Source organism: Loxodonta africana, chromosome 6, assembly GCF_030014295.1.
Source record: "Loxodonta africana isolate mLoxAfr1 chromosome 6, mLoxAfr1.hap2, whole genome shotgun sequence".
Taxonomy (NCBI): domain Eukaryota; kingdom Metazoa; phylum Chordata; class Mammalia; order Proboscidea; family Elephantidae; genus Loxodonta; species Loxodonta africana.
In genome coordinates this window covers 76,934,675-76,960,691 of record NC_087347.1, presented here as the reverse complement: position 1 = coordinate 76,960,691, position 26,017 = coordinate 76,934,675, and the positions used below count along the sequence as shown (strand labels likewise).

General features: G+C 38.6%; 2 protein-coding genes across 4 annotated transcripts; one reads left to right on the top strand and one right to left on the bottom strand.

Annotated features, from left to right (window-relative positions):
* The first annotated feature begins 1,461 nt into the window (after positions 1-1,461).
* On the top strand, positions 1,462-14,522 carry SSB (small RNA binding exonuclease protection factor La). Its single transcript, XM_010602841.3, has 12 exons — positions 1,462-1,573; positions 3,481-3,567; positions 7,225-7,328; positions 7,416-7,590; positions 8,476-8,583; positions 8,668-8,768; positions 10,635-10,706; positions 11,140-11,182; positions 11,555-11,695; positions 12,077-12,263; positions 12,396-12,527; positions 12,830-14,522. The coding sequence occupies exons 2-12, from the start codon at positions 3,502-3,504 to the stop codon at positions 12,919-12,921; spliced, it is 1,221 nt and encodes a 406-aa protein (XP_010601143.1). The 5' UTR covers positions 1,462-1,573; positions 3,481-3,501; the 3' UTR covers positions 12,922-14,522.
* METTL5 (methyltransferase 5, N6-adenosine) lies at positions 7,584-25,854 on the bottom strand. Of its 3 annotated transcripts, none has more exons than XM_003405797.4 (9): positions 25,726-25,854; positions 25,284-25,392; positions 18,567-18,681; positions 17,983-18,164; positions 17,134-17,216; positions 15,002-15,053; positions 13,455-13,504; positions 12,977-13,033; positions 7,584-8,499 (listed from the first exon to the last, which is right to left on the bottom strand). In XM_003405797.4, the coding sequence occupies exons 2-8, from the start codon at positions 25,390-25,392 to the stop codon at positions 12,995-12,997; spliced, it is 630 nt and encodes a 209-aa protein (XP_003405845.1). In that variant the 5' UTR covers positions 25,726-25,854; the 3' UTR covers positions 7,584-8,499; positions 12,977-12,994. The 3 variants fall into 3 exon arrangements, with proteins under 3 accessions (XP_003405845.1, XP_010601144.1, XP_064143089.1); XM_010602842.3 differs by lacking the exon at positions 25,726-25,854 and adding an exon at positions 25,605-25,711; XM_064287019.1 differs by lacking the exons at positions 25,284-25,392; positions 25,726-25,854 and adding an exon at positions 22,535-25,276.
* Between the last annotated feature and the right edge of the window lie 163 nt (positions 25,855-26,017).

The window sequence follows — 26,017 nt, the reverse complement described above, 5'->3', positions numbered from 1 at the left end:
TTATTCATTCTTCTGTTCATGGTCACCTCAGTTGTTTTCATCTTTTTGCTATTGTGAACGGTGGTACAGTGAACATGGGAGTGCATATTATCTATTCGCGTGAGGGCTCTTATTTCCCTAGGATATATTCCAAGGAGCGGGATTGCTGGATCGTATGGTACTCCTAGCTTTTTAAGGAAGAGCCAAATTGATTTCCAAAGTGGTTGTACCATTTTACATTGCCACCAACGGTGTATAAGTGTTCCAGTCTCTCTACAACCTCTCCAACATTATTTTGTGTTTTTTGGATTAATGCTAGCCTTGTTGGGGTGAGATGTAGTTTTGATTTGCATTTCTCTAATGGCTAATGATGGTGAGCATTTCCTCATGTATCTGTTAGCCGCCTGAATGTCTTCTTTGGTGAAGTGCCTGTTCATAGTTCATATCCTTTGCCCATTTTTTAATTGGGTTATTTCTCTTTTTTGTGGTTGAAGTTTTGCAGTATCTTGTAACTTTTAGAGTTTAGACCCTGATCAAATACATCTTAGCCAAAATTTTTTTCCCAGTCTGTAGGTTGTCTTTTTAGTCTTTTGGTGAAGTCTTTGGATGAGCCTAAGTGTGTGATTTTTAGGAGCTCCCAGTTATCTAGTTTCTCTTCTGGCGTTTGTGCATTGTTAATTATGTTTTGTATTCTGTTTTTGCCATGTATTAGGGCTCCTAGTCTGGTCCCTGTTTTTTCTTCCCTGATCTTTATCCTTTTAGATTTTCTATTTAGGTCTTTGATCCATTTTGAGTTAGTTTTTGTGCATAATGTGAGTTACGGGTCTTGTTTCATTTTTTTACAGATGGATATCCAGTTATGCCAGCACCATTCCTTAGAGACTGTCTTTTCCCTATTTAACTGACTTTGGGCCTTTGTCAAATATCAGCTGCTCATAGGTGGTTACATTTACCATCTGGATTCTCAATTCTATTCCCTTGGTCTGTGTGTGATCTGTTGTTCTACCAGTACCAGGGTGTTTTGACTACCTTGTAAAATATCTATTTTTAATATAAATTTGATTCCACAAGTCTAAAATTCCATGAATCCTTGATTTTTCTTAAATTTCACTTTTTTTTTCTTTTGAGAATTATTACAACACGATGTTGTTTAAATATGCAGTCCAAATACGGATAATTAAAGCAATTTCTTTGAAAAGAGAAAAAAAAGCCAAACACGTCATACGAATGGACAGCCAGGGGAAGGCTGGGGATACAAACGCCTTCCAGAGATACTTAAAAATAAATATTTGTCCTAACACAAATTAACAGCCATTCCCCAACACCAGGCGGAACAGTCGAACGCAATCGCAAGCTAGACAGCACGGCGCGCTGAGGGACCCGCAGGCCCTCGGAGTCCGCTGGCGCGCATACTCGCAGTGCAGGGCCGACTCCAGCTCGCGCGAAGCCCTGCCCACTCGGGCCGCAGGGGCTGCCGGGACGGCTCCCATCTTCTTCAAGCGCGTTAGGCCAGCCGGCGGCGCTTTGAAGTCGGCACGTTGGTGTCGCGGCTGTTGATCCTGTGGGGTGCCTCTGCGGGATCGGAACCATAAAGGTGAGCAACTCTCAGTAGCTAATGAGAATGGGATCCAAAGGGTCTGCTTTGCTTGGTGCGAGAGGGCGCCTTTTCCCTGCTGCCGCACGCGGGGCGCTCCTGCTCCTCGCCTTCCTCACCTTCGGGCGAGTGGGGCCCGGGGTGGGCGCCGCGTGAGCCGCGGCCTGAGGGGGCGCGCTGGGCTGGGAGCGCTGCCGCAGCGTCGGTTGCGGAGCCGGCTACTGAGGCATATCGGAGGCCGGGGTTCCTCGCACGTGGCTGAGGCCCAGGTGAGCCAATTTTTAGGGACAGGGTTCTGGCGGGGTCTTTGGGTAGAAGCTATTCGCATCTTTATCGCGTTCTTTCGGGTTCGGACCTTCACCGCCTTCCAACCGCCGAAGGCGGACGTTTGGAACACTCGTGCAAGTTTCTGTGGAGATTGGCTCGAGGTGAACGTCGGAGGGTTGGGTGGAGCCTGCGGCACTGACTGGAGGCTTGAGAGCCGGGGCCCGCAGGTCTTCCCCAGGCGTTACCCATTTGGGCTTTTAGGGTCTTCCTTCATTCCGAGTAAAGCTTCTGCTCTGCCAAATAGAAAAGCGTGGGTATTATTCACTTCTAGTTGTACTTTCTGGGAAAGTATCTGATGAAATGAAGTTCCAAAATAAAATTGCGTAGGCCAGAGAAGCAGCCCTGGTGACGAAGTGGTTAAGAGCTCAGGCTGCTAATCAAAAGGTCTGCAGTCTGAGTCCACCAGCCGCTCCTTGGAAACCGTATGAGGCAGTTCTGGACTATCCTACAGGGTCATTATGAGTCGGAGTCGACTCGATAGCCAACAACGACAGCAGGCCAGGAAATCTTGTAGAAACTAATAATTTTTTTTTTTTATCTCAGTGTTTGCTTTGTAAGTGGCCCTAGATCACGGCAATAACAGTGTAGATTGTGGTAGAAAAACAAATGCATAAAGCTGAGCAGATTCTGTAGTGTGATGTACACCATGCAAATCTTCATTGCAAGAGCTTCCAGTGTTGACAACAATTGGAAGCTTAGCAAATAAATTATAGCGTATCAAGTGATATTTCCAAGAATTCTCCCAATAATAGTTCATCACTAGACTCAACTAATGCCAGATATCCTTGATGACTTCTTACTAACATAGTTTGGTACAGTGTGGATGAAAGGGTGGTTTAGTAGAACCCTGGGGGCAAGGAATATGAAGCCAGAACAGTCAGCTTTTGATCCTTGACAGCTAACATCACAGCCTCAAGTCTTTTTCTGAAATACTCGTGCCAGGGTTGTGAAACAGGAAACTGGCTGTAAGATTAACAAATATATTAGTAGATTTTAGTAGGCATACCCCCAGTTTAATGTTGTTCTAAGTATTCCCAAGCACTTGTTTTCATATGTTCCTTATGGTTGTAAACCCTAGGATTGTACTATTTGAATGCCCCTCCCCACACTGAAGTTATAGACCTAGTTTTTAATGATATAAAAGTTTTTGGTAAGTCAGTTTGTGTCTGATTTTAAGAGCATGTGACCCACATCTAACAAATAGGATTGAGATGCACAGTAATTATACTGCTCGTAATCTGTTTAAAGCTGGAAATGACTGGTAAGTGGTCGAATGGTTTTTTTCCATTAAAGCTAGCTTGTCCAGCTAAATGAAGGTAAAATGTGGGTTTTGTTAATAGAGGACAGCAATAATTTACTCGAAGGAGAACAAATTTTTGATAGTTTTTTGTTTTCATCACTTACTCCAAAGTTTTGCTTTGTTGAGGTATTTGAGAATTGGCTATAGAAATTGAACCTGTGAAATTAGAAATTCTTAATTTTTAAGAAAATGGGACATTGATAGTTTTTAAACATTTTCTTTCTGGTCTTGAGTTTTATGTAAAACTAACCATAATGATAACCTCTTTATGCTAATTTAGGAAAATTTTCAGAGAGCAACAATGGCTGAAAATGGTGATAGTGAAAAAATGGCTGCACTGGAGGCCAAAATCTGTCATCAAATTGAGGTATGATTCTTGTGCTATTAAGTTATAAAAACAAGCTTCTTTAAATTTAGAACATTGCATTTAGAACATACACAGAACTCAAAGACAATACTCATGATTGTGGGGTTTATTAGGGAAATAACAGGTTAGAATTCAGGATCAGAAATGACTCAGGATAGTTCTTCTGTCAGGACATCTCTGCTGTGCCCACAGGCAGGCTTCTTCCTGGCCTTTAGCTTCTAGGGCCACTTGGGCAAGTGTTAACAAAGCTCTTTAGCAACACCAATAAGTACCCCACTCTGCCAGTAAGCCTCAACCTGAAGGTGCTTCTCTCTCTCTGCACGTCAGCAAACCTAGCTCCCCCAACAAGTGCCCAGAGGCAGCAAGCCTCCTACCTGAAGGTGCTCAGCTTTCTCGCTCCATGGGTCAGGAAACCCATCCACCATGTTGTCTCCTGGTTCTGCTGCAGCCATTTCTTTGCCACTGCTTCTTGCCATCTTTGGTGTTACAGCTGTCTCTGTCTCCTGGATCTAGGAGGTTCTCAGCACAAGGATCCTGAGTCCAAAGGCCGTGCTTCACTCCTAGCTCTTTCATGGTGGTAGTGAGGTCCCCTCCTCCCTCCTCTGGGATGGATCATTTTAAGCCTAGCAGGATGGCAAAATTGACCAATCCCCTCCTTGGGTTCTGTACACTTGTAAACCCTCGTGGCATAGTGGTTAAGTGCTATAGTTGCTGTCTGAAAGGTCTGCCGTTCACATCCACCAGGTGCTCCTTGGAAACTCTATGGGGCAGTTCTACTCTTAGAGGGTTGCTATCGATTCAATGGCAATGGGTTTTTTTTACCACTACAAAGGAGGGGCATTACAAATTATTCATTCTGTGTTTAATACTTAAAACAATACAAAGATGTATATAGAAAATAATGCCCCTCCCACAGCCGGCACTCACACTGACATAATTTTTATTTTCTCTCCTTTCTCACCAAACATGGGATGATGCATTTTGGAGGTAAAAGTTTGGTATCATTGATAATTTATCCAATCCCCTATCTGACATGTAGGGTATTATTTTTTAGTTGTAATAGTTCTATGATGAGTAGCCTTATATATAAATCTTAGTAAACATGTTCATTAATTTTTTTTCTAAGATAAAATTCCTAAGAGATATATTGTCTTATGGGTTATGTACATTGAAAACTTCTTAATTTTTTTGTTGTTATGGAAAGTGCACACAGCAAAACATAACACCAGTTCAACAATTTCTACATGTACAATTCATTGACATTGATTACATTCTTCAAATTGTATGACCATTCTCACCCTCCTTTTCCAAATTATTCCTCCACCATTAATATGAACTCACTGCCCCCTAAGTTTTTTCTCTTAACCTTTGGAGTTGCTGCTGTCGATTTGATCCCATATAAATAGCTCTTTAAAAAAGCACAAGGCTCAAGGCAGACATTTTTTTTTTAAGATTCTTTTTTTATTGTGCAGTAAATGAAAGTTTACAGCTCGTTAGTTTCTCATACAAAAATTTATACACGTATTGTTACGTGACCCTAGTTGCTATTCCTGTAATGTCAGCACACTCCTCCTTTCCACCCTGGATTTCCCATTTCCATTCAGTCTTGTGTGTCTACTTAAACTAAGAAGCACACTCTTCACGAGTATCATTTTATGTCTTATAGTCCAGTCTAATCTTTGTCTGAACAGTTGGCTTTGGAAATGGTTTTAGTTTTGGGTTAACAGAGTGTGTGGGGGCCATGTCTCGGGTTCCTCCAGTCTATCAGACCACTAAGTCTGGTCTTTTTACTAGAATTCGAGTTCTGCACCCACTTTTCTCCTGGACTGTCAGGAACTTACTGTTGTGTTCCTTGTCAGGGCGGTCATTGGTAGTAGCCAGGCACCATCTAGTTCTTCTGGTCTCAAGCTGATAGAGTCTGGCTTATGTGGCCTTTTTGTGTGTCTCTGGGGTGATATTTTCCTTGTGTCCTTGGTGTCTTTCATTTTCCTTTGCTCCAGGTGGGTTTGGACCAATTGATGCATCTTAGGTGGCCACTCGCTACATTTTAAGACCCTAGATGCCACACAACCAAAGTGGGATGCAGTACGTTTTCTTAATAAACTTTGTTATGCCAGCTGACCTAGATGTCTTCTGAAACCATGGTCCCCAGATCCCTGCCCCTGCTGCTGTCCTTTGAAGTGTTTGGTTGTATTTAGGAAACTTCTTAGCTTTTGGTTTAGTCCAGTGGTGCTGACTTCTGCTGTATTGTGTTGTCCTTCCCTTCACCTGAGATAATTCTCATCTAGTTCATGAATACCCATCTCCCTCCCTCCCCATCCTTGTAACCATCAAAGAATGTTTTCTTCTGTTTAAACCTTTTCTTGAGTTCTTATAATAGTGGTCTCATACAGTATTTGTCCTTTTGCGACTAATTTCACTCAGCATAATCAAGTCAGACATTCTTTATTAATTTAGCTAAACTATTGTTTGGTTTAAAGAAGACTTTAGGGGGTATTTTTGGTTTAAGGTTTAAAGATTATCTCAAGGCAGTAGTTTCAGGGGTTCATCCAGCCTCTCTGGCTCCAGAAAGCCTGGATTCCATGAGAATTTGGAGGAAAAAAAACACATCTGCTGCTGCTGCCTGCGTACAAGCAAACACCTCATGGGATTTATTTTCTTGTTTTGAAGGTTTAGTGTCATGGTTTCATGGGACATCCAAATTAATTGGCCTAATACCGGTTTTTAGTGTGTTTGTTCTCCCTTTTTAGTACGTAGTGCTTGGGGTCTTAAAAACTTTCAAGCAGCCATCCAAGGTACAATAATTGGTCTTTATTCGCCTGGAGCAACAAAGAGAAGTAGGAGGAGGAAATGGGATGTGTGGCTAATTGCTTCTGTGAACAACTGCCTCCTTTACCATGAGACTGGAAAACTGGGTGATGCCCAGATACTTTTGAATCCTGATCAAAAGGGTGTAAATACAGAACTGAATTCCAAATTCTCATTTCAGACTTGATACTTACGGCAAGTTTATATGTCTCCTTGGTCCTTGACCATTTCTCTGACATTAGGCCAATACTATTCTTTTCAAAATTTTGGCCAATTTGTTAGGTAAAAAAGTGCTGTTTGCTTTAAATTGTGTTTCTTTGATTAATAGTGATGAAGTTTTTTTGTTTAGCTACATTTTTACTTTTTGTAATTTTCATGTCTTTTGTCCATTTTTCTCTTAAGGTGTTCAGTTTATTTTTCTTCCTTTGTTGTATAAGAATTCTTAAACTTTTTCTTTTACTTTTTATGCTACTTCTGGCATTCCAAGTTATCACACCTGTATAGTTTTTTTCTTTGCTTTAATACTGAGAAAGAGTGCCTTTGTGCTTAAACATTCACTTGTTTTCAACTTTTAAAAAATTAGATTAGCCAGTTTATTCCAGTTCTATTTAACAATCTAATCTTTCCATGCTGATTTGAAACAATAGGCAATCAACATTTTAGTTTTATCTTGTTAGTTTGTATTACAAATGTTTCATTAGAGGTGTATGTAGGAGATGTTTATTGCCTCTTGTAAGTTATGATGTGTTCTTAAAAAATAGAATTTGGTAGTGTAATGATAATTTAAAAATGCTGGAGTTGAAGTCAGTATTATACAATACTCTGAAATATATTGTAATTACTTTGCAGTATTATTTTGGTGACTTTAATTTGCCACGGGACAAATTTTTAAAGGAACAGATCAAACTGGATGAAGGCTGGGTACCTTTGGAGATAATGATAAAATTCAACAGGTAAAAACGTTTTAAAAATAATTTTTAGGTTTTCTATTAACAGTTAGTACTGCTGAGTCTTACAGTGATTTTATATTTACTCTTCAGGCTAAACCGTTTAACAACAGACTTTAATGTAATAGTAGAAGCACTGAGCAAGTCAAAGGTAGAACTCATGGAAATAAGTGAAGATAAAACTAAAATCAGAAGATCTCCAAGCAAACCCCTCCCTGAAGTGACTGATGAGTATAAAAATGATGTAAAAAACAGATCGGTTTATATCGTAAGTGGGCCTTTATTACATATAATTATATATAACATTTATTTAGAAAAGAAACATGTTAGAGCAGATAAACATAAGGGTTCAGGAACAGCTTCACTACTTACGGTACGTCCTTGGACAATGTTTTTCACCTCTCTAAGCCCTATCTTCTTAAACGAGGATAGTATTTTTATCTTATAGAACTATTGTGAAAATTAAAAGAAGAAGATTGTAGGACATTGGACAAAATCTTTGCCATATAGTAAGCACCCAGTGTGTATCAGCTATTCTTATCTGTCAACAGCTAAACTTGATAGCGGAGTCCCTGGGTAGTGCAAAGGATTAATATGCTTGGTTGGTAACTGAAAGGTTGGAGGTTTGAGTCCACCCAAAGATGCCTCGGAAGAAAGGCCTGGCAGTCTACTTTTGAAAAATCAGTCACTGAAAACCCTGTGGAGCACAGTTCTACTCTGACACACATGGGGTCACCATGAGTCAGCATCAACTCAACAGCAACTGGTAAACTTGCTAGCAATTTTCTGTAGTAGATTCATTTTCAAGTAGATTTTTTAATATGGAAAATTTCAAATAGTCAAAAGTAGAATGAATAGTATAATGTACTCTCAACCAATTTCAACAGTTATTAACAACATGTGGATAATCATGTTTTACCTCTGCTGCTAACTGGATTATTTTGAAGCACATTTGATAAATGAGTCACAGTCACTTGCATTGTAATGGAGAACAATGGGTCTTAACATGGGCTGTTAAGAGGTTTAGAAAGAGATGGATAGATATTTATATATGTATGTATGTCCTGGCTTTGTTTCAAGACAGTGAGTCAGAATTTCTGGCAAGTTGTTTACTTGAAATAATTATTTGTTCATTTCTTCCCATTCTTCACAGAAAGGCTTCCCAACTGATGCAACCCTTGATGACATAAAAGAATGGTTAGAAGACAAAGGTCAAGTACTAAATATCCTGATGAGAAGAACACTGCACAAAGCATTTAAGGTATGATTATATGCTGTTGCAGACTTTTTCTAGTTGTGAAATAAACGGGACATAACTTAAAAAATCTTTTCCTCCTTTTTATAGGGGTCAATATTTGTTGTGTTTGATAGCATTGAATCTGCTAAGAAGTTTGTAGAGACCCCTGGCCAGAAGTACAAAGACACAGACCTGCTAATACTTTTCAAGTAAGTCTTTGCTGGTGTTTCTTCTTGTAACTTAGTTACAGGAAACTGACACACTAGGGTAAGAAGGATGGAATAGCATCCCCTATAGGGGCAGTGAAGGAGCCCTAGTGGCACAGTGGTTAAATGCTTGGCTGCTAACCAAAGGTTATCTGCTTGAACCCACCAGCTGCCGCACAGGAGAAGAAACCTGGCAATCTGCTCCTGTAAAGATTACAACCTAGGAAACCCTACAGAACAGTTTTATTCTGTCCTAAAGGGTCGTGATGAGCCAGACTGAACGGCACCCAACAATACAATATAACATAAGGGCGCACATCCTTTCAGAGTCTCTGGGTGATGCAAATGGTTAAGTGCTCAACTTAACAGAAAGGTTGGCGGTTCGAACCTACCCAGAGTTGCCTCAAAAGGCCTGGTGATCTGCTTCTGAAAGGTCACAGCCTTGAAAACTCCATGGAGTGCAGTAGTACTTTGCACACTTTGGGTCACCACAGTGGGACTCAGTGCAAGTGTTTTTTTTTTTTTTAAGTCATCCTTTCAGAAATGTTTAAGATGTGTTCAGTGGGAACTGTACTACTAGTCTTTTGAGACTATGTGCTTTTTCATTGCTAACAATTAAAAAATGACATTATGATCTTTTAGTACTTATTTTGCATCTAAAACTAATAATCAGACTGGATTGTAAAATTTAGGCTTTTGGTATGATCAAGGATTAAATCACTGTACAGTTTTCATCTGTTCTTGTTTCTCATTCTTTATATGCCTACAGTTATTTCTTTATTTTTGGTGGAAATATACAAAGCAAAACATATGCCAGTGCAACATTGATTCTACATGTATACTTCAGTGACACTGATTATGTTCTTCAAGTTGTGCAACCATTCTCAACATCCTTTTCCAAATTATTCCACCATCATTAACATAAACTCACTTCTCAGCTAATCTTCTTCAGAGTTGCTATTGTCAGTTTGATCACAAACAGATAATTCTTTTAAAGAGCACCGTGCTCAAGGCAAACATTCTTTACTAACTAAGCACTAAACTATTGTTTAGTTAAAGATGAACTTCAGGGGATAATTTTGGTTTAATGATTCTCTCAGAGCAATAGTTTTGGGGGTCATATGCCTGCATTTTTATACTGTACAAATTATTTAATAGACATGGATCATGTTCGTTAATATATATACATACATACCCACACACGTACACACAAATATGTATACATATACATACAGAAACTACAAACCATAGCATTTTTATAAAGTTACTTGTAGGGCCATAGTTCCCTATTTTTACATTATACAACCTAAGGGCTTAGTAGTAAACTTGACTGACTTAGAGATACACTGATGAATTATGTTAAAAAAAATCAGTGTTAAATCCTCAAAATTATTTTTTAGCCTATGATTTTCATAATTGATCTTATTCATGGGATTTTAGAATTTTCTCCTTTGGTGAAATTAATACTAGAGAAAACTCTGAAACATTATTTACATGACCTTACCCCGCGCCCCATCATTCATGAATGATGAATGAAAACCAACATGAGACTGCAGGGATGGGTACAGGGTTTCTTTTTGGGGTGTTGAAGATGTTCTGAAATTAGAAAGTGGTGATGGTTGTACAACTCAATATATAAAAACCACTAAGTTGCACACTTAAAAGGATGAATTTTATGGCGTGCAAAACTATTAATAAAACTTATTTAAAAAACATAAACGTAGCTTCCTTGGTATACTTTGAATTTGCCAACTAGTTATGTTTCTAGAAAATGTGTTTAATATTCCTTGCTATGCCGTATCATTTAAAATAATTTGCAGTCTTACGTTTGTTCTTGTGAACTTAGCTTCCATATTTTGTGTCCTTTAGGGAAGATTACTTTGCAAAAAAGAATGAAGAAAGAAAGCAAAATAAACTAGAAGCTAAATTACGAGCTAAACAGTAAGTACTATCATTACATTGAACTAACCCAAAAACAAAAAAACCCAGTGCCGTCAAGTCGATTCCGACTCATAGCGACCCTATAGGACAGAGTAGAACTGCCCCACGGACCACTGAACTGGTTGTCACATATTTAAATTCCTTAAAGCTTTGACCATAGTAGAGTTGGTAGTTCTGGGAAGAACTGATGTTGAGCTCTGAAATTGCTGGTAATAAGCCTCTCTTTTGGTAGTGAAACATTAGGGTCTTAAGCTGCTGCGATAATCTGGGGGCCACATTGTATTGCAATCTAGCATTGGGCAATCAGAAAACCTGAGGAGTGGTTTTGGTTATTAAAGTAGTTTAGTGATTGTGATCAAAGCTAACTCTATTAGGATTTAATTCCTTTATATATTAAATGAAACAGGTTCTAGTTACAACTTTTTAATTGTAGAGAGCAAGAAGAAAAACAGAAGTTAGCAGAAGACGCTGAAATGGTAAGTATAATTATTACTGGTATCTAAGAAATCTATTAACTCAGAATTATAAAAATATGTAAACAAATCCATAGTTGTTGTTGGCACTAAAGTAACATACAAATAACACTGCCTGAAATCATTACTCATCCAAAGAGTTAGTGTAATAACCAGATTTGGATAGCTTGTATCTGTCACTTACAGTAGAAATAAGTTAAAACGAGAAGCCATTGTAGAAGAAAACGTTAACAAAGGAAAACACTGTAACTGTTAAACTACTTTAAAATAGCATTTTCATTTCTAGCTTTTTCCTTTTACAGGTATACAATGTTAAGCCATTTCTGGTTGTGGTCACGTATAATAAACTTTTTGATTGCCTTGTACATTTTGTAGAAATCTCTAGAAGAAAAAATGGGCTGCTTGCTGAAATTTTCAGGTGACTTAGATGATCAGACCTGTAGAGAAGATTTGCAGGACCTTTTCTCAAGTCACGGAGAAATAAAATGGATAGACTTTGTCAGAGGAGCAAAAGAGGTTTGGAAACATGCATGCTTTTTTTAGCCATCAGTTCAAAAATCCATAGAAACTGGTCATTTTAGAAGATAGAATTTTTTTTAAAAATTAATGTGTTTGTGAAAATAGTTTTTACTTGATCATTTACTCCCCGTTTTGTTACTGCTGTTATTAGCTATTATGTCTTTTTTTTTTTTCTTTCCTGAATTACACTATGAGTTAACTGTTGGTATTGGTGTTGTAGGTCACTTTTGTAGCATTCCTTTTCTTAATGTTCAGTAAAATCCACTGAAACTGATAACGGCTTAGGAGATTGGCAGGGTAGGAAGAATGAGTTTGAAGACATTAACTGCAGAACTAAAAACAAAGAACTGTGCTTTTCATCTTCTGTCTTTGGTGTAGGGAGTAATCCTATTTAAAGAAAAAGCTAAAGAAGCACTGGATAAAGCCAAAGATGCAAGTAATGGTAACCTGCAATTAAGGAACAAAGAAGTGACGTGGGAAGTACTAGAAGGAGAGGTAGAAAAAGCAGCATTGAAAAAAATCTTGGAAGATCAACAAGAATCCCTGAACAAATGGAAGTCAAAAGGTCATTAGTTCTGATTTTTCTCAGTTTGATTATCTTAACTTACTTGCTTAAGTAAAAAATTTTAAGCTGTGTTTGAAAAAAACAGAGGTCTTTAAAATTTCTTTACTAAATTCTCAATTAATGTCTCTACAGGTCGCAAATTTAAAGGAAAAGGAAAGGGAAATAAAGTTGCCCAGGCTGGGTCTGCTAAAGGAAAAGTACAATTTCAGGGCAAAAAAACTAAATTTGATAGTGATGATGAATGTGATGAAAATGGTGCGGCTGGTAAGCTTTTTCTACATCTTTTTGTAGTTTCATGAGAATGATTTGTGGGAGAGCACAGCAATATGGTTTTTCAACTTTGTAAAGGGAAGGTCTTGAATTATTACGATTTGCTCCAGTTATGCTTTTTTGACAAGGAGACTTGGAAGGTAAGTTTAGGAATTAGAAAGTCTGTACTAAAGGAAAAGCCTTTTCTCAGTGGTGTGGGGAAGAAGTTGCTAATCTTTTTAAACAGAATTATTAATAATTGCACTCAATATTGAGTAATGCTTACATTGAATTTAACAAATGCTGTTATTATATAGGATCAGTGAAAAGAGCAAGAGAAGAAGCAGACAGAGAAGAAGAACCTGCATCAAAACAACAGAAAACAGAAAATGGTTCTGGAGACCAGTAATTTAGTTAAAAAAAAAAAAAGTTTTAAAATTCATTTTAATTAGGTTTTAACCTACTTTTGTCTTTGGAGAGTTTTAAAAAGAAAATCGAATTAGGTCCACTTCAATGTCCACCTGTAAGAAAGGAAAATTTTGTTGTTTAACTTGTCTTTTTTTGTTATGTTATCCAGTGAGGTTTTTTTTTTAAATGTATAGCTCTATCAGATGTTTCAAATATCAAAAGGAAGGTTCTTCCACTAAATTACCTTTTTAATATGTAAATGTATTAGTATAAACAAATAAAATCTATGCTATATTAAAAAAGCAAAAACTTATTTTTTTCCTTCGTTTTTGTGCCCAGAGCATTTGAGAAAGGACTTGTTATCTTAATCCAGATTATCAGCTGTTGGATTATGATTACGAGCCCATTTCACAGTTAATTATTCCATTTCCTAGGCTGGCTCTGTTCACCCAGAAAACCGGAAACCGAAGAAATAATTACTTATTGAAAAGCTTTTCACACTGAATGTAGTTAGGCCAGAATCAAGAGACTTACTGATTTCTTTTTATGAAATTTGTATGATGCTGGCAGGTCATATCTCAGCTCTGTAAAACAAAAGACACCTAAGGGTAAAAATTATATTTTCAAACGTATATCAACCTGACTTAAAAAACTAAGAAAGTACTAAGTGCTTATAAGCCAAACATTTCAGACCTGCCACTTTTAACTCATCCAAGATTAAGCATGGCAAACTGAGCTTGGTATTTCTACGATTTTGGCTATTTATACTGAAATTAGAGATTATGGGGAGTTTAGAAGGATAACAAATGGACATGAACGTATATTCTATGAAAATGACAGTACCTTTCTATTTTTAGTTAACTAGTCATCTATTCTAACAATGTCATAATAGCCATGCTTACTTCAAAATATTTTCATCCTGATTTTAGTAATGGTAGAAAGTAGCTAATTACCTACTAAGCTCTCAAATGAGAACTCATTTTTCATGTTCTTTCTAAAGAATAATGTTAAGTTCTGAAAACTCTTCAAACTAATAAATTCTGGAGGGAGGGCAATAAGTCTACCTATCCTTTACTTTTTGCAACATAAATTCTAACTTTCTAGATCACAGCTTCTCAAATTTTAACGTGCAATCAAATCACTTGGGGATCTTGTTGAAATGCAGATTATAAATCAGTAGGTCTGGGTGGAGCCTGAAATTACTCATTTCTAACATACTCTCAAGGACTATGAATGCTGATGGTCTGAGGACTGCACTTAGAGTAGCAAGGCTCTGGCTAGATATACTATTCAGACTGTTCTAATTGCTTCATATCACATATTGTAATACCTTAAATGAGGTAAGGAATGAGCAATACTGAATATAATAATCAGCAGGCCTGTTACACTATTGTTACAAACAGTAATATATCTAGTTATATGTTTAACATAGTGTCCGTTGACCGTCATGTAAAAACATTTTCCCCTATTCTCTTATTTCAGGCTTTTCAAAATTTGGATTATAGTTAGTGTCTGGTATGTTTTTCCCAATTTGATGTTTGTGAATATTATCCAGTTTACTAATAAAAATGTATCAAACAGGATTCATTGTGTGATTGTTTATATTCTCTCTCCACAAAAAGGAAAGAAAAGCTTTCTGAAGCCTCATTGCTCAATGACTCAGGGGCATTTAGAAAACTGAAATAGAAAGGTTATCCAGACAGCCCTTAGGCTTGTGCAACAGTGGCGTTTTCCGTAAGTGATTTCAAACTGAGGTCTCGCCATTTCAAAGCCCATGCTGTTAGTCACTGTGATGCTATATAGTGTCCTGAGTCTATAGTAACCAAACACTTGAGCACTAGTAAAAATTTTTGATAAAATGCATAAATTGGGACAGTCTCAAGCAAACCTTGAAACACATTCACCCTACCTTTGCTCCATTTTCAACCCATTACCAACCATGCACATTTTACCACACTGAAAAAAAGCTGTATTCCCTTTTTTCTCAGCACCTGTATAAAAATTTTGGTTGAGCATTTTGGCCCTTTTAGATAATTAGGGTTGGGATTTGTTTTGTGAGAAAAGTAAATTCATTGTCTTACCTGCAATAATATCTATCTTGACTTTCCACTCTGCAGCTTTCTTTTGAATATGCTTAACATAAAGAACATGTTAATATGAGATGATTTTAAAATAATCTTTTAAAATTGCTTTTTACTAACTGATATACTAAGTTTTTGAACTTTTATGTTTTCATTAGAATAAAAAAAAACCTTGTTGCTGTCAAGTTGATGGTGACCCCATGTGTTACAGATTATCATAGGCTTACAGCAGATGTATCTGGAGCATAAATAGGGACTGCGGTATTAGCAGTTCATTCCTCATCACGCCTCCACAGCATACACAGTCCACACCAGATTTTAACTGAAACACTTAGGCACTATTTAAATGAAAAATGCACTAAGTATGAATACAGTCAAGGCAACGGTGGTAATGCTGCCTCCTCGTGGTGGAATATGGCAACACCAAACAATGAAGATGTAAGTTTTTAGTAAATGAGACTCAGGAATGCATTCAAATAACTAGATTTTGCTGCTTAATCGTACGATGCTTTACTGGCATATTTTACTTGGCCTGCATCAACTGTATATGAGTTAGATAAAATTTATGTTATCACAAGCTCTATGGAAAAAGATTAAAAGCAAGACTGACTGCTTATCCTTCAAAAGGCCTACTTAAAACGTTGGCCCTTGGTTGGCATCTGGGAACTTAGATTTTGGTAGGGTTCCCACCCCCTTAACTGTTCGGAGTGGATCACTATGCCTAAACTGTTAACGTAAGCAATATGGTTTATGCTGAATACCTACCTGCCTTCTGAGCCTGGGGAGGGTGCCTACATGACCAAAAAACCCAAAACCAAACCCAGTGCCATCAAGTTGATTCCGACTCATAGCGACCCTACAGGACAGAGTAGAACTGCCCCATAAAGTTTCCAAGGAGCGCCTGGTGGATTCGAACTGCCGACCCTTTGGTTAGCAGCCGTACCACTTAACCACTACACCACCAGGGTTTCCCCTACATGACCAGTTCCCAATAAAAACCCTGGGCACTGAATCTCTAGAGTTTCCTGGTTGGCAACATTTCACATGCATTGCCACAACTTGTTGGGGGATTAAACATATCTTGTGTGACTCCACTAGGTGAGGATTCTGGAAACTTATACCTGGTTTCCCCTTGACTTTGTACCATGCACCTTGGTAAACACCAACATTGGTGTTTGCTTCCACGTATTGAATGGGGATTTACTTACCAGTAAAGTTATGCTGGTTCTGTTGCCTACCTACATGTACCACTATTCATTGTTAGTATATTTATTTTTAGCCATGTGATTTATACTTCATCAAGGGTTATTAGATTACCATATATCCAGAACTAGCTGCCAACTAGATTCCAGTATACTATATATTTCATGAATAAAGTATTTTTCCTATAAATCATGTTAAAAACTCTAAATATATGCATGATTTAAAGTAATAACAATTACATACAGCAGACACTGTTCTAAGCGCTTTGTAAATATGAACTCACAACAACTCTGTGACGTATATAAGGTACTCTTAGCTCCATTTCACGTGAGAAACTGAAGCTCAAGTACCTTGGCGAGACAACATCGCTGGGAAGCAGCAGAGCTTGGATGTGAACCCAGTCACTCTGGCTCCAAAGTTCTTAATCACTGTTAATACTGATGCTGAAAAAAAATATCCTTCTTCCCACCAATTTCCTGCAATACATTTTATACACCTGCATGTGTTAAATGCTGGCAAGAATAAATGGAAGAGGTTGGGTCTAAAGTCAGTCTGTTTAGCTTCAGGATCAGCATTCTTAAAACCCAGGCCTTACTGGCTCCCTGAAGTACACGAGGCCATACAGTAGGACCACAGGCATCAACCAGGCCTTACCCAGACAAACCAGAACATACTGTAACCCTAGTTATACTTATCTACTCCTGAATTATAGCCCCTTTCCTGCCAATTGTTCCTGTCTGAACAGAATTTTGACCAAAAAAAGTTAAAGGCTGGAAGAAAGCTAATTACAGATTCTAGCTAGTTGAAGAGAAAATTCAGTATCTAAGTGCCAGATGTTAAAAAGGTCAAGAGAAATGGATACTGTAAATCCTTGAAACACGGTCATGAATTTAAAAATAAACGACTACATCATGACGATTTGAACTTACTTCTCTAGTTGAGGATTTGTGTAAAGAATACACTGCTGTTCTTGCCATTTCCAAAGCAGTCTTCAGAAAAGCCATATCTGTCCCTGTGAAGAACAGAAAAAGTTCCTATCTACATTATGTACTTGTTACCAAAATAGATCAGTAACAGATTTAGAAACGTTTTTTTCCAAGCTCCAAAAGAGCCACTTCAAATTCTTTCTGCAACAGGACAGGATTCAAATAAATACAAGATCAAGATATTCTTTTAAGGCTGAGAGAACAAAACTAGAATCTATACTGTCTTGGTTAAACAAGGTTAAAGTAAATGTTTTAATACTACATACCAAATTAACTTTGAAAGAGGGGAGAAAGGAACAGGCATAGCACTAATTGGAATCATCTAGCGGGACTTTTTAAATTATGCATGTCTTTCTCTCCTCTTAATGACTCCCTATCCTTCTGGCCCACAGCACCCACAAAACAGGCACAATGAGTCACTGTTGCTGATGGGCACACGTTGAAAGCCTTGAATGTCTCAAGGCATTTAAAAAAGATTCTAAAAGTATAAAATCCTTCATAGGTTTCACAATCATAAGGGTAGAGCAAATCATTCTTGAAAGCAGATACAATATAAATAAATGAATAAAAATACTTTATGTACTTGATACAAATTTGTGAATAACAGATGGAAAAATCCAATTCTCTAGTCATGCATTAAGCAAACTGAAATTGTAATAACAATACAAGTAAGGGACTGGCTTATTTAATGAATAATGATAAATCACTTAACCCAAATAATCAACAATAAAATGGCTTATAAAATCTTGCTTTTCTAGAAATGCACTAAGGTACCTGATTCTTGTTACTCACCTTTATTATTCTTGGTCCCAAAGGGAGGATTCATAATTACTGTATCAAATGACTTGGACATTCTATTAGATAATGAGCTTACGTCACATTGAACCATGTCAACATTTGTTAACTCAAACTCCTCCACATTCCTATTAAATATTTCCAATGCATCTTCATCTATGTCAAATCCAACACACAACCTATATGAATACAAAACACAAAACATAAGTACTTATACCTCCCAAGTTAAAAAAAAAAAGGGGGGGGACAAAAACAAACTAGCTGAGTTACCATGTACCTTTTTAATCCAACTGACAAACTAAGAGTTAATGGGTGTTGCTCTTCAACAGCAAGATTTTCCAACCTAGCAAGGGGTTGGGAACTCAGATTCTGTATAAAAGGGAGGCATCTGGTTGCTGCTGGTTTTTTTTTTTTTTTTTTGTAGTCTGTTTTGATCTTCTGCCCAATCAAAATGTATTCAGTATCAGATTCTTGATCTCCCAACTTCATACGGTAGAGCCCATAAATGTAATACAATTGGTCTATATATGCTTCTTATTAAAGCCACCCCATAACCAAGTAGTATATACTGGATCACCTACCCTGCTCCTAACATTGCAGTTCCGATGCTAAGCACTCCACAACCACATCCTAGATCTGCCACCACTTTATTTTCAATGTCATCGTATGTATTATGGATTGTATAGAGCATACACGCTAAAAGACCAGAAAACATATTAGGGAGTAAGTAAGCAAAATGATGACCAAAATCCAATTTGTGCAAATGACCCTTCCTAAAATAATTTCTTTGGTGTTGTATTATTTTTTCCTCCCCCAAATGGTGTTCCAATTAGTTAAAAATTGAGGTATAATAACTTGGTATGTAGTAAAATGCACCACAAAAGAGGATAACATGTAGCAGTGGTTTCCAAAAAACTAGTCTCTACTAATGATGCCAAGAATGATAATACCTTGACCAGTCTATGAGATAAAATGAGAAAAATAAGGTCGAAATGTTATTTTTCCTTGCCCTATTAAAAACATTGCTACGACCCATATATACCTGTCCTTTCTTTGATGTCAAAATATTGTTTTTATTATTTTTTTTATATATAAAAGGGTGATAAGAGTAAACAGGTTTTAAAAAATATTCTTCCTTGTCAAAATAGAAATTTGGCAACCCTACATCAGCCTCTAAAATTGTTTTGAAATTTTACTGATGTGTGAAGTCCGCAAGTCTGAGAGCCACTAATATCAAACAAGCATTGACATTAAAAGGGCACAGATCTTTTTTTGCAACAAGTTTGTCATCAGGACACAGGTATCATAAATTCAAGTTAGAACAAGAAAGGAAAACACATCTGCAATGTAGCCTTTAGACACATATATATATAATCTACAAATAAGGTTGAAGTTGACCTGGTAAGAAAACTATGAAGGAGCAGGGCAGAAGCTGCTGAGATGGGAAAGAAATCTTTGAAATACACAAAGGTCTTGCATATAGTGAAGGCTAGGCATGAGTACCACCACCTGTCTGTTAATCTGTGGTATTGTGGTGGCTTACATGTTGCTATGATGCTGGAAGTTATGCGGACAACTATTTCAAATACCAACAGGGTCACCCATGACAGCTTTCAGTGGAGCTTCCAAACTAAGCCAGACTAGGAAGAAAGGCCTGGTAGTCTACTTCTGAAAATTAGTCAATGAAAACCCTATGTATAACAACAAAATATTTTCTGATATAGTACTAGAAGATGAGCCCATAGGTTGGAAGGCACACACAATACACAGTGGCTGCAACAATAGACTCAAGCATACCAACGATTGTGAAGATGAGTTGGAGCTGACTCCATGGCACCTAACAACAGGAAGCATAAGTAACACCACTGATACCTCTCGTGGATATCTGAACCCAGGAAGGATTACGGTCCATCACAGATGCCCCAGAATCCAGAGGTTTTATCAAAAACATAATTATAGTGTTATCTCAGGCTGACTGTGCTGGCCTAACTGTTGCTGCAGGTGTTAGTCTTTGAAGCTTGTATCTCAAAGAATGAGCACATCCATATGCATGTTACATACTGGGTATGAAACATGGTTATTTGAAAAAATTGGATGTCTCTAAGAAACCTTACAGCCAGAAGACATTAAAGAAGTTATCTAAATTGAGAAAACTGGACTTAACCCAAACACAGTAGTTCTGTGCCAATTTTTTATTTGGAATTTTGATTAAGTGCTAATATGCCTTTGCTAAAAAGACATTCAAAAGGATGGCTACATTGAAATGAAACTCTGGATTGTATCCTGTTACCATCTTGCCCAATCAATTCTTCCATCTGCCCCTGTAAGTTATCTACAAAATTGGTGATATTTATACTGTCCCCATAGGTCACAACGGGATTAGTGGTCTAAGACCAGACATGGTGGCCAGCTTTGCTTCAGTCAAAGTTAGCAGTCTGAAGTAAAGTCTACTGAAATGTACTATAAACCCAGAAAACCAACCCAGTGCTGTCGAGTCGATTCCGACTCATAGCGACCCTATAGGACAGAGTAGAACTGCCCCATAGAGTTTCCAAGGAGTGCCTGGCGGATCTGAACTGCCAACCCTTTGGTTAGCAGCCGTAGCACTTAACCACTACACCACCATGTACTGTAAAGAGTTATGTAAAATTTTGCTTGTTGACAAACTGAACATCAATATTAAGAAGGTGCCTGTCAAAGATGTTTGCCATGGCAATTTGGCTGGTCATAGTAAGAACTGTTCACCATTGAAAGCTATAAGTTTCACTGTTCCAGTAATCATCCAGAACCATCCAGGCCAAATCAATACTGGGTATGCACTGTGCTGGACTGTCATGGTTCTTGCATTGCTTGCAAGTTCACTGAGCTGAAGGAAACTGACCATCACTCAGATAAGAAGCTGGAAGATGGCCCCAAATTCTCTAAGTGATAATGCCATGATTTATTTACATGGCTCCCAGCAAGCCCACATGTGTGGAGAGCTTGACAAAAAGGTATATATTTTTCATTGCCTAAATCCAATACTAAAATGTATTCCTACTTATATATATTTCTGCAACACAAAATCTGCCCAGAAAACTCAGAAGACTAAAGGAATATTCTGTTTAATACCTATCACCCCAGTCTTAATCAGTGGTGAAAAAATCATTTCAGAATTGTCAGAATTGGCCACTTACATGTAGTAGTAAAACACTGGTTAGTATCAGGGCATTATAAAGCTTCAGAAGGAAAGGAATATTTTATGGACCATTTATTTCATGGAAGTTTGAAGTTTTTAGATTTTAAAAAAAGTACTTTTTAAAAATGGAATAACTTGAGAAAAATCTGACCAGAACTTTAAGGCTTTTAATGTGGGACAAGAAAATAAGGCATAGAAAGATGCCACAAAAAAGATTGTACCAGTTGCAGAAAAAATTCAATAGAACAGTTAGAAGAAAAAAGTAATCTTTCAAATTTCACAGAAAGCGTCCAGGAAATAGGAGAGAAAGGACAGAGGGCATTAATCCAGGAAGTTCAGTATGTAATTAACAGGAATTCTAGAAGGAGGTCAGAGAAAACAAAAGACATTTTACAGATGAGCATCTCTTCGTGCTGAGGGAGATATAAGCCTTCAAATTGAAACAGGCCACTTCCTTCTGCACCATGCATGTAAATATAAAAAAAGGTTCTCATCTAAACACACCACTGTGAAATTTCAGCACACCCAGAACACAGCAATCCTTAAAGCTTCCATAGACAAAATAAGTCACTTTGAAAGGTTATACTTATAAGAAGCAAAGTATATTATTTAAAGTTACAAAGGCAATCCAGAGAGCAATAATAGTAGTAAAGCAACTATACTGGGAAGGGGTGAGAAGTAATTACTAGAAGAATAAAAGTAGAAGTACGATTATTTTGGGAGGAGGTGGAGGAAAGTGGAATGATATAAATTAACTAAATTCTCAGGCATCATTGTAGACAGTCAGTGGAGAATGTTTAAAATTAACCAAGTAGCAGACGTAAAAACATTTAGAAATGCTAGAACAATGCAACTGAAACAATTTAGAGGAGTTGCATCTGAGAAATGCTGCTAGCGGTGGGGAGCGAGGACAAGAAGACACTGTGATGCTTTATTACAAGTGCCTCTGAACTCTCTAGTGTATTAAAAAACATGTGCATATATTATTTTGACTCAAAAAAAAATTTTAATTATGAACATATGCCCAGTATGTTATGCCTTATTATTGCCTTCTTTGGATCCTTCCTTTAGATAATTAAGCCCAATTTTGCTAACAAGCTTATACTTTACAAACCAATTTTGAGTGCGTTTTGAGTTGGTCATATGTTTAAGCAATTTCATTACATACATTACACAGCCATAAAATAGTATAAGATTTTGCTAAATAAATATGATAAAAATTTTATAGGATTCATAAGACCCATTTCCCATAATAATGTTTCTAGAGATGAAATGGGCTTGCTTTTTGCGTTACAATTTGTTTTTAGATTTAAAAGTAATACATGTTTGTAGAAAATTTAAACAATAAAAGAAATTAAAAAATATACATACAAGCATTTATGCACACACTATGTTCTTGTTGCCTGCTGCTGTTAAGTCAACTCCCACTCAATAGTGACCCTATAGGACAGAGCAGAACTGCCCCACGGAGTTTCCAAGGCTGTAAATCTTTACAGAAGCGGACTGCCACATCTTTCTCCCACAAAGCAGCTGGTGAGTTCAGACCTTTTGATTAGGAGCCAAGCACTTCACGACTGTCAGGTACCAGGCTCCTTCACACACTATGTACACATACAGTACCGGTACCAAAACCAAACCCATTGCCGTCAAGTCGATTCCAACTCATAGTGACCCTAGAGGACAGAGGAGAAATGACACATAGGGTTTCCAAGCAGCAGCTGGCAGACTCAAACTGCCGAGGTTTTGGTTAGCAGTCGAGCTCTTAAGACCTGCAAAAGCTGGAACCTGTGTAAGGTGGAAACCCGTTAGTGAAGGAAAACTCAAGTATTTTCCACTAAAAGGAGCAATAGAAAAGTGGTAAGACTGTACCCCGTTAAAGGCAGCGAACTTGGGAGACTTGGAAAAACCATGAATGCAGTTCTGCTGAGCTCCGGCTCTCACAGGTTTCACTGTACATAATGTTTGGGCTCTGGAAATCATGCTTTACATACTGCTCTGGAATATGTGAATCTTGGCAATCTCAGAAATACAAGCACCTACAGAAATATCTCATTCTTAAGGCCTTTTAGTAATTCATTGTATCCCAACCCCAGTGCCGTCGAGTTGATTCCGACTCATAGCAACCCTACAGAACAGAGTAGAACTGCCCCATAGAGTTTCCAAGGAGCGCCTGGTGGATTCCAATTGCTGACCATTTGGTTAGCAGCTGTAGCACTTAACCACTATGCCACCAGGGTTTCCATTCATTGTATAGACATACCATAATTTACTTAAGAAACCCTCTGAAATACAGGTATTATTATCTTAGGGTGGAGAAGCAGAGAAAGTTTTCAGGAGAAGGAATCCCCTTCAGCTCTGACAAAAAAAATTCTCTGAAGAAATATACCAGAGTGTTCACTGAAATTATAAGTCTGAAAATTTAATAATATCTAAGCATCTATTTTGACTCTATTAAATGATACATATCGTTTGTCAATGTGGCTTCAGGGTCTTTCCCTGGCTATACGCATGTATGTTTTAAGTTCCACCTTTTCAGGTATGTTTGTATCCTCCTTGACTTTCACTGGCAGCTTAGAAACACAACCATGTTAGAACTGGAAGGAATTCCTCACTGCAATAGATTAATTTTCCTAAGGCTCCTTGTCACAGATTGAATTATGCCCCCCCTCCAAAATCTGTGTATCAATTTGGCTGGGCCATGATTCTCAATATTGTATGATTTTCCTGTATGTTGTAAATCCTACGTCTATGACGTTAATAAGGGAAAACGCCTGGCAGTTGTGTCAGTGAGGCCAGATTCAATCTACAAGACTGGATTGTGTCTTGAGGCAATCTCTTGAGATATGAGAGAGAAGTGAGTAGAGAGACAGGGGATATCTCATACCACCAATCAAGCACTGCAAGGAGCAGAGCGTGTCCTTTGGACCTGGGGTCCCTGTGCAGAGAAGCTCCTAGTCCAGGGGAAGATTGATGAGAAGGCCAACAGAGAGAGAAACCCTTCTCCTAGAGCTGATGCCCTGAATTTGTACTTTTAGCCTACTTCACTGTAAGGAAATAAACTTCTCTTTGTTAAAGCCATCTACCTGTGGTATTTCTGTTATAGCAGCACTAGATGACTAGTATTACCACTTTGGTAATACATTTATTAAATATGAATGGTTTGTCTTGTGTTCTCTCCTGTACTTCCTGTATCAATCCCTCACATTAAGCAACAATGCTACTCCCAGACAATTTTTTAAACTTGAAATGCAACCTCATCTTTATAAATACCCACTCTGGCTTTGTTAAACATGATCCCTCTGGTTACCAACTCTAGCATTCATTTCTAGGGCAGAGTACAGCATAGGAACCCCTGCACTGGCATTAGGAAATTGATCCTTATTTATGAAGTATTTTACTGAGTCCCTAACTAGCGCCATGAATTCTTCTAAAAAAACTAGGAGCTGTCAAATCAATTCTGACTCATGGCAACCCTACATGTATCAGAGTAGACTTGTGCTCATAGGGTTTTTGACGGCTGATTTTTCAGAAGTCAATCACCAGGCCTTTCTTCCCAGGTGCCTCTGGGCGGACTCAAACTGACAACCTCTTGGTTAGTCATCCGCACCACCCAAGGACTCTAGGAACTCTTCTAAACCCATTGCCCTCAGAGTAGATTCCAACTCCTAGCGACCCCATAGACAGAACAGAGCTGCCCCACAGGGTTTCCAAGGAGTGGCCGGTGGATTCCAACTGCCAACCTTTTGGTTAGTAACCAAACATTTAACCACTGACCCACCAGGGCCCTGGGAACTCTTTGAGGCACTGGAAATTCAGATGTGAACAAAACCAACAAATTCCTTGTCCTCAAGGAGTTTACAGTCTAACGAGAGAAACTAACAAACACAGTAGGAAGATGTTTGACAGTTTTAAACGGTATATACAAATACCATACAGTAAGTACATAACTGTGAGGGTGTCTTTAGCTAAAATGTCTGGGAAGGCTTCTCTAACTGATAGGTGATCCTGGAGGCTGGATTTCTCTAGACATTCTTTGTAACCAAATAACTGTTCTATTTTCATCAGTGAGTAGACAGGATTTAACAGATGAAGCAAGAGCTTGGGTCACCAGCCACCCTACCTGCAATGTGCGGCCTGGTCGGATACTGTTCTAAAAGTAGTTTGGGCTTTTCGAATCCATCCACTTGTTGCAGGCGACTCTCTAGTTCCTTTAACTTTAATTTCTTCATCTGTTTTTTAAAAAGTGGGGGGGAGCAGAGTTTAACAGTACTGTATCTGTAAAGAAACCTCTTTCCGCAGGATCTTCTTTCCCCCCCACCGCCCGCCCCGTTTTCAGCGCCGCAGCCCGGGGGTCGCGCTCCGCTGGAAAACACGGTGCACCTGGCCTGGGCTCTTCCCACCCTCCTCCCTCCCTGGCCCAGAGGCAGGTGGAGTGTCCGACCCCGCGTCCTTGGCCAGCCCCGGACCGGCCTCCCAGGTATGACGCGCCACCCTCAGGCCCCTCGGAGACCAGCGGCTCGAGCCTAGGGCTGACGCAAGATCCCCTGCGCCGTGTCCTGTACCTCGAGAGACGGCCGGAGCTTTGGCTGGGGCCGGAAGCGCTGCCGCGCACGCACGTAGACGTCCACTCCCCAGCGGCCCCGCGCCGAGCTGCAGCCTCTGCCCGGCGCCAGCGTTCCGCTATCTACTCAGACGCCTTATCCTTCCTACCGCTTCCCGCGTCTGCGCCTGGGGCGGAGCCTCCCTGCTGACCGCCTAGGGGTAGGCCTTCGCAACCCGTCGCGTTGCTGTTATCCTTTAGCTTTTCCTTGAGTATTGCAAGCTGTCAAAGAATGGGGGAAGAAAATGAAGGTG

Bases quoted from the DNA above. Each gene is read 5' to 3' on its own strand.
- SSB (XM_010602841.3), top strand. From the start codon at position 3,502: ATGGCTGAAAATGGTGATAGTGAAAAAATGGCTGCACTGGAGGCCAAA. The intron at 3,568-7,224 runs GTATGATTCTTG...ATTACTTTGCAG, and splicing joins AAATCTGTCATCAAATTGAG to TATTATTTTGGTGACTTTAA. The intron at 8,584-8,667 runs GTATGATTATAT...TCCTTTTTATAG, and splicing joins CACTGCACAAAGCATTTAAG to GGGTCAATATTTGTTGTGTT.
- METTL5 (XM_003405797.4), bottom strand. From the start codon at position 25,392: ATGAAGAAATTAAAGTTAAAGGAACTAGAGAGTCGCCTGCAACAAGTG. The intron at 18,165-18,566 runs GTAGGTGATCCA...GTATTCATATAG, and splicing joins ACTGCAATGTTAGGAGCAGG to GTTGTGTGTTGGATTTGACA. The intron at 13,034-13,454 runs GTAAGTCTCTTG...CCTTTCTTACAG, and splicing joins AATTTCATAAAAAGAAATCA to GTGGACATTGAAGTGGACCT.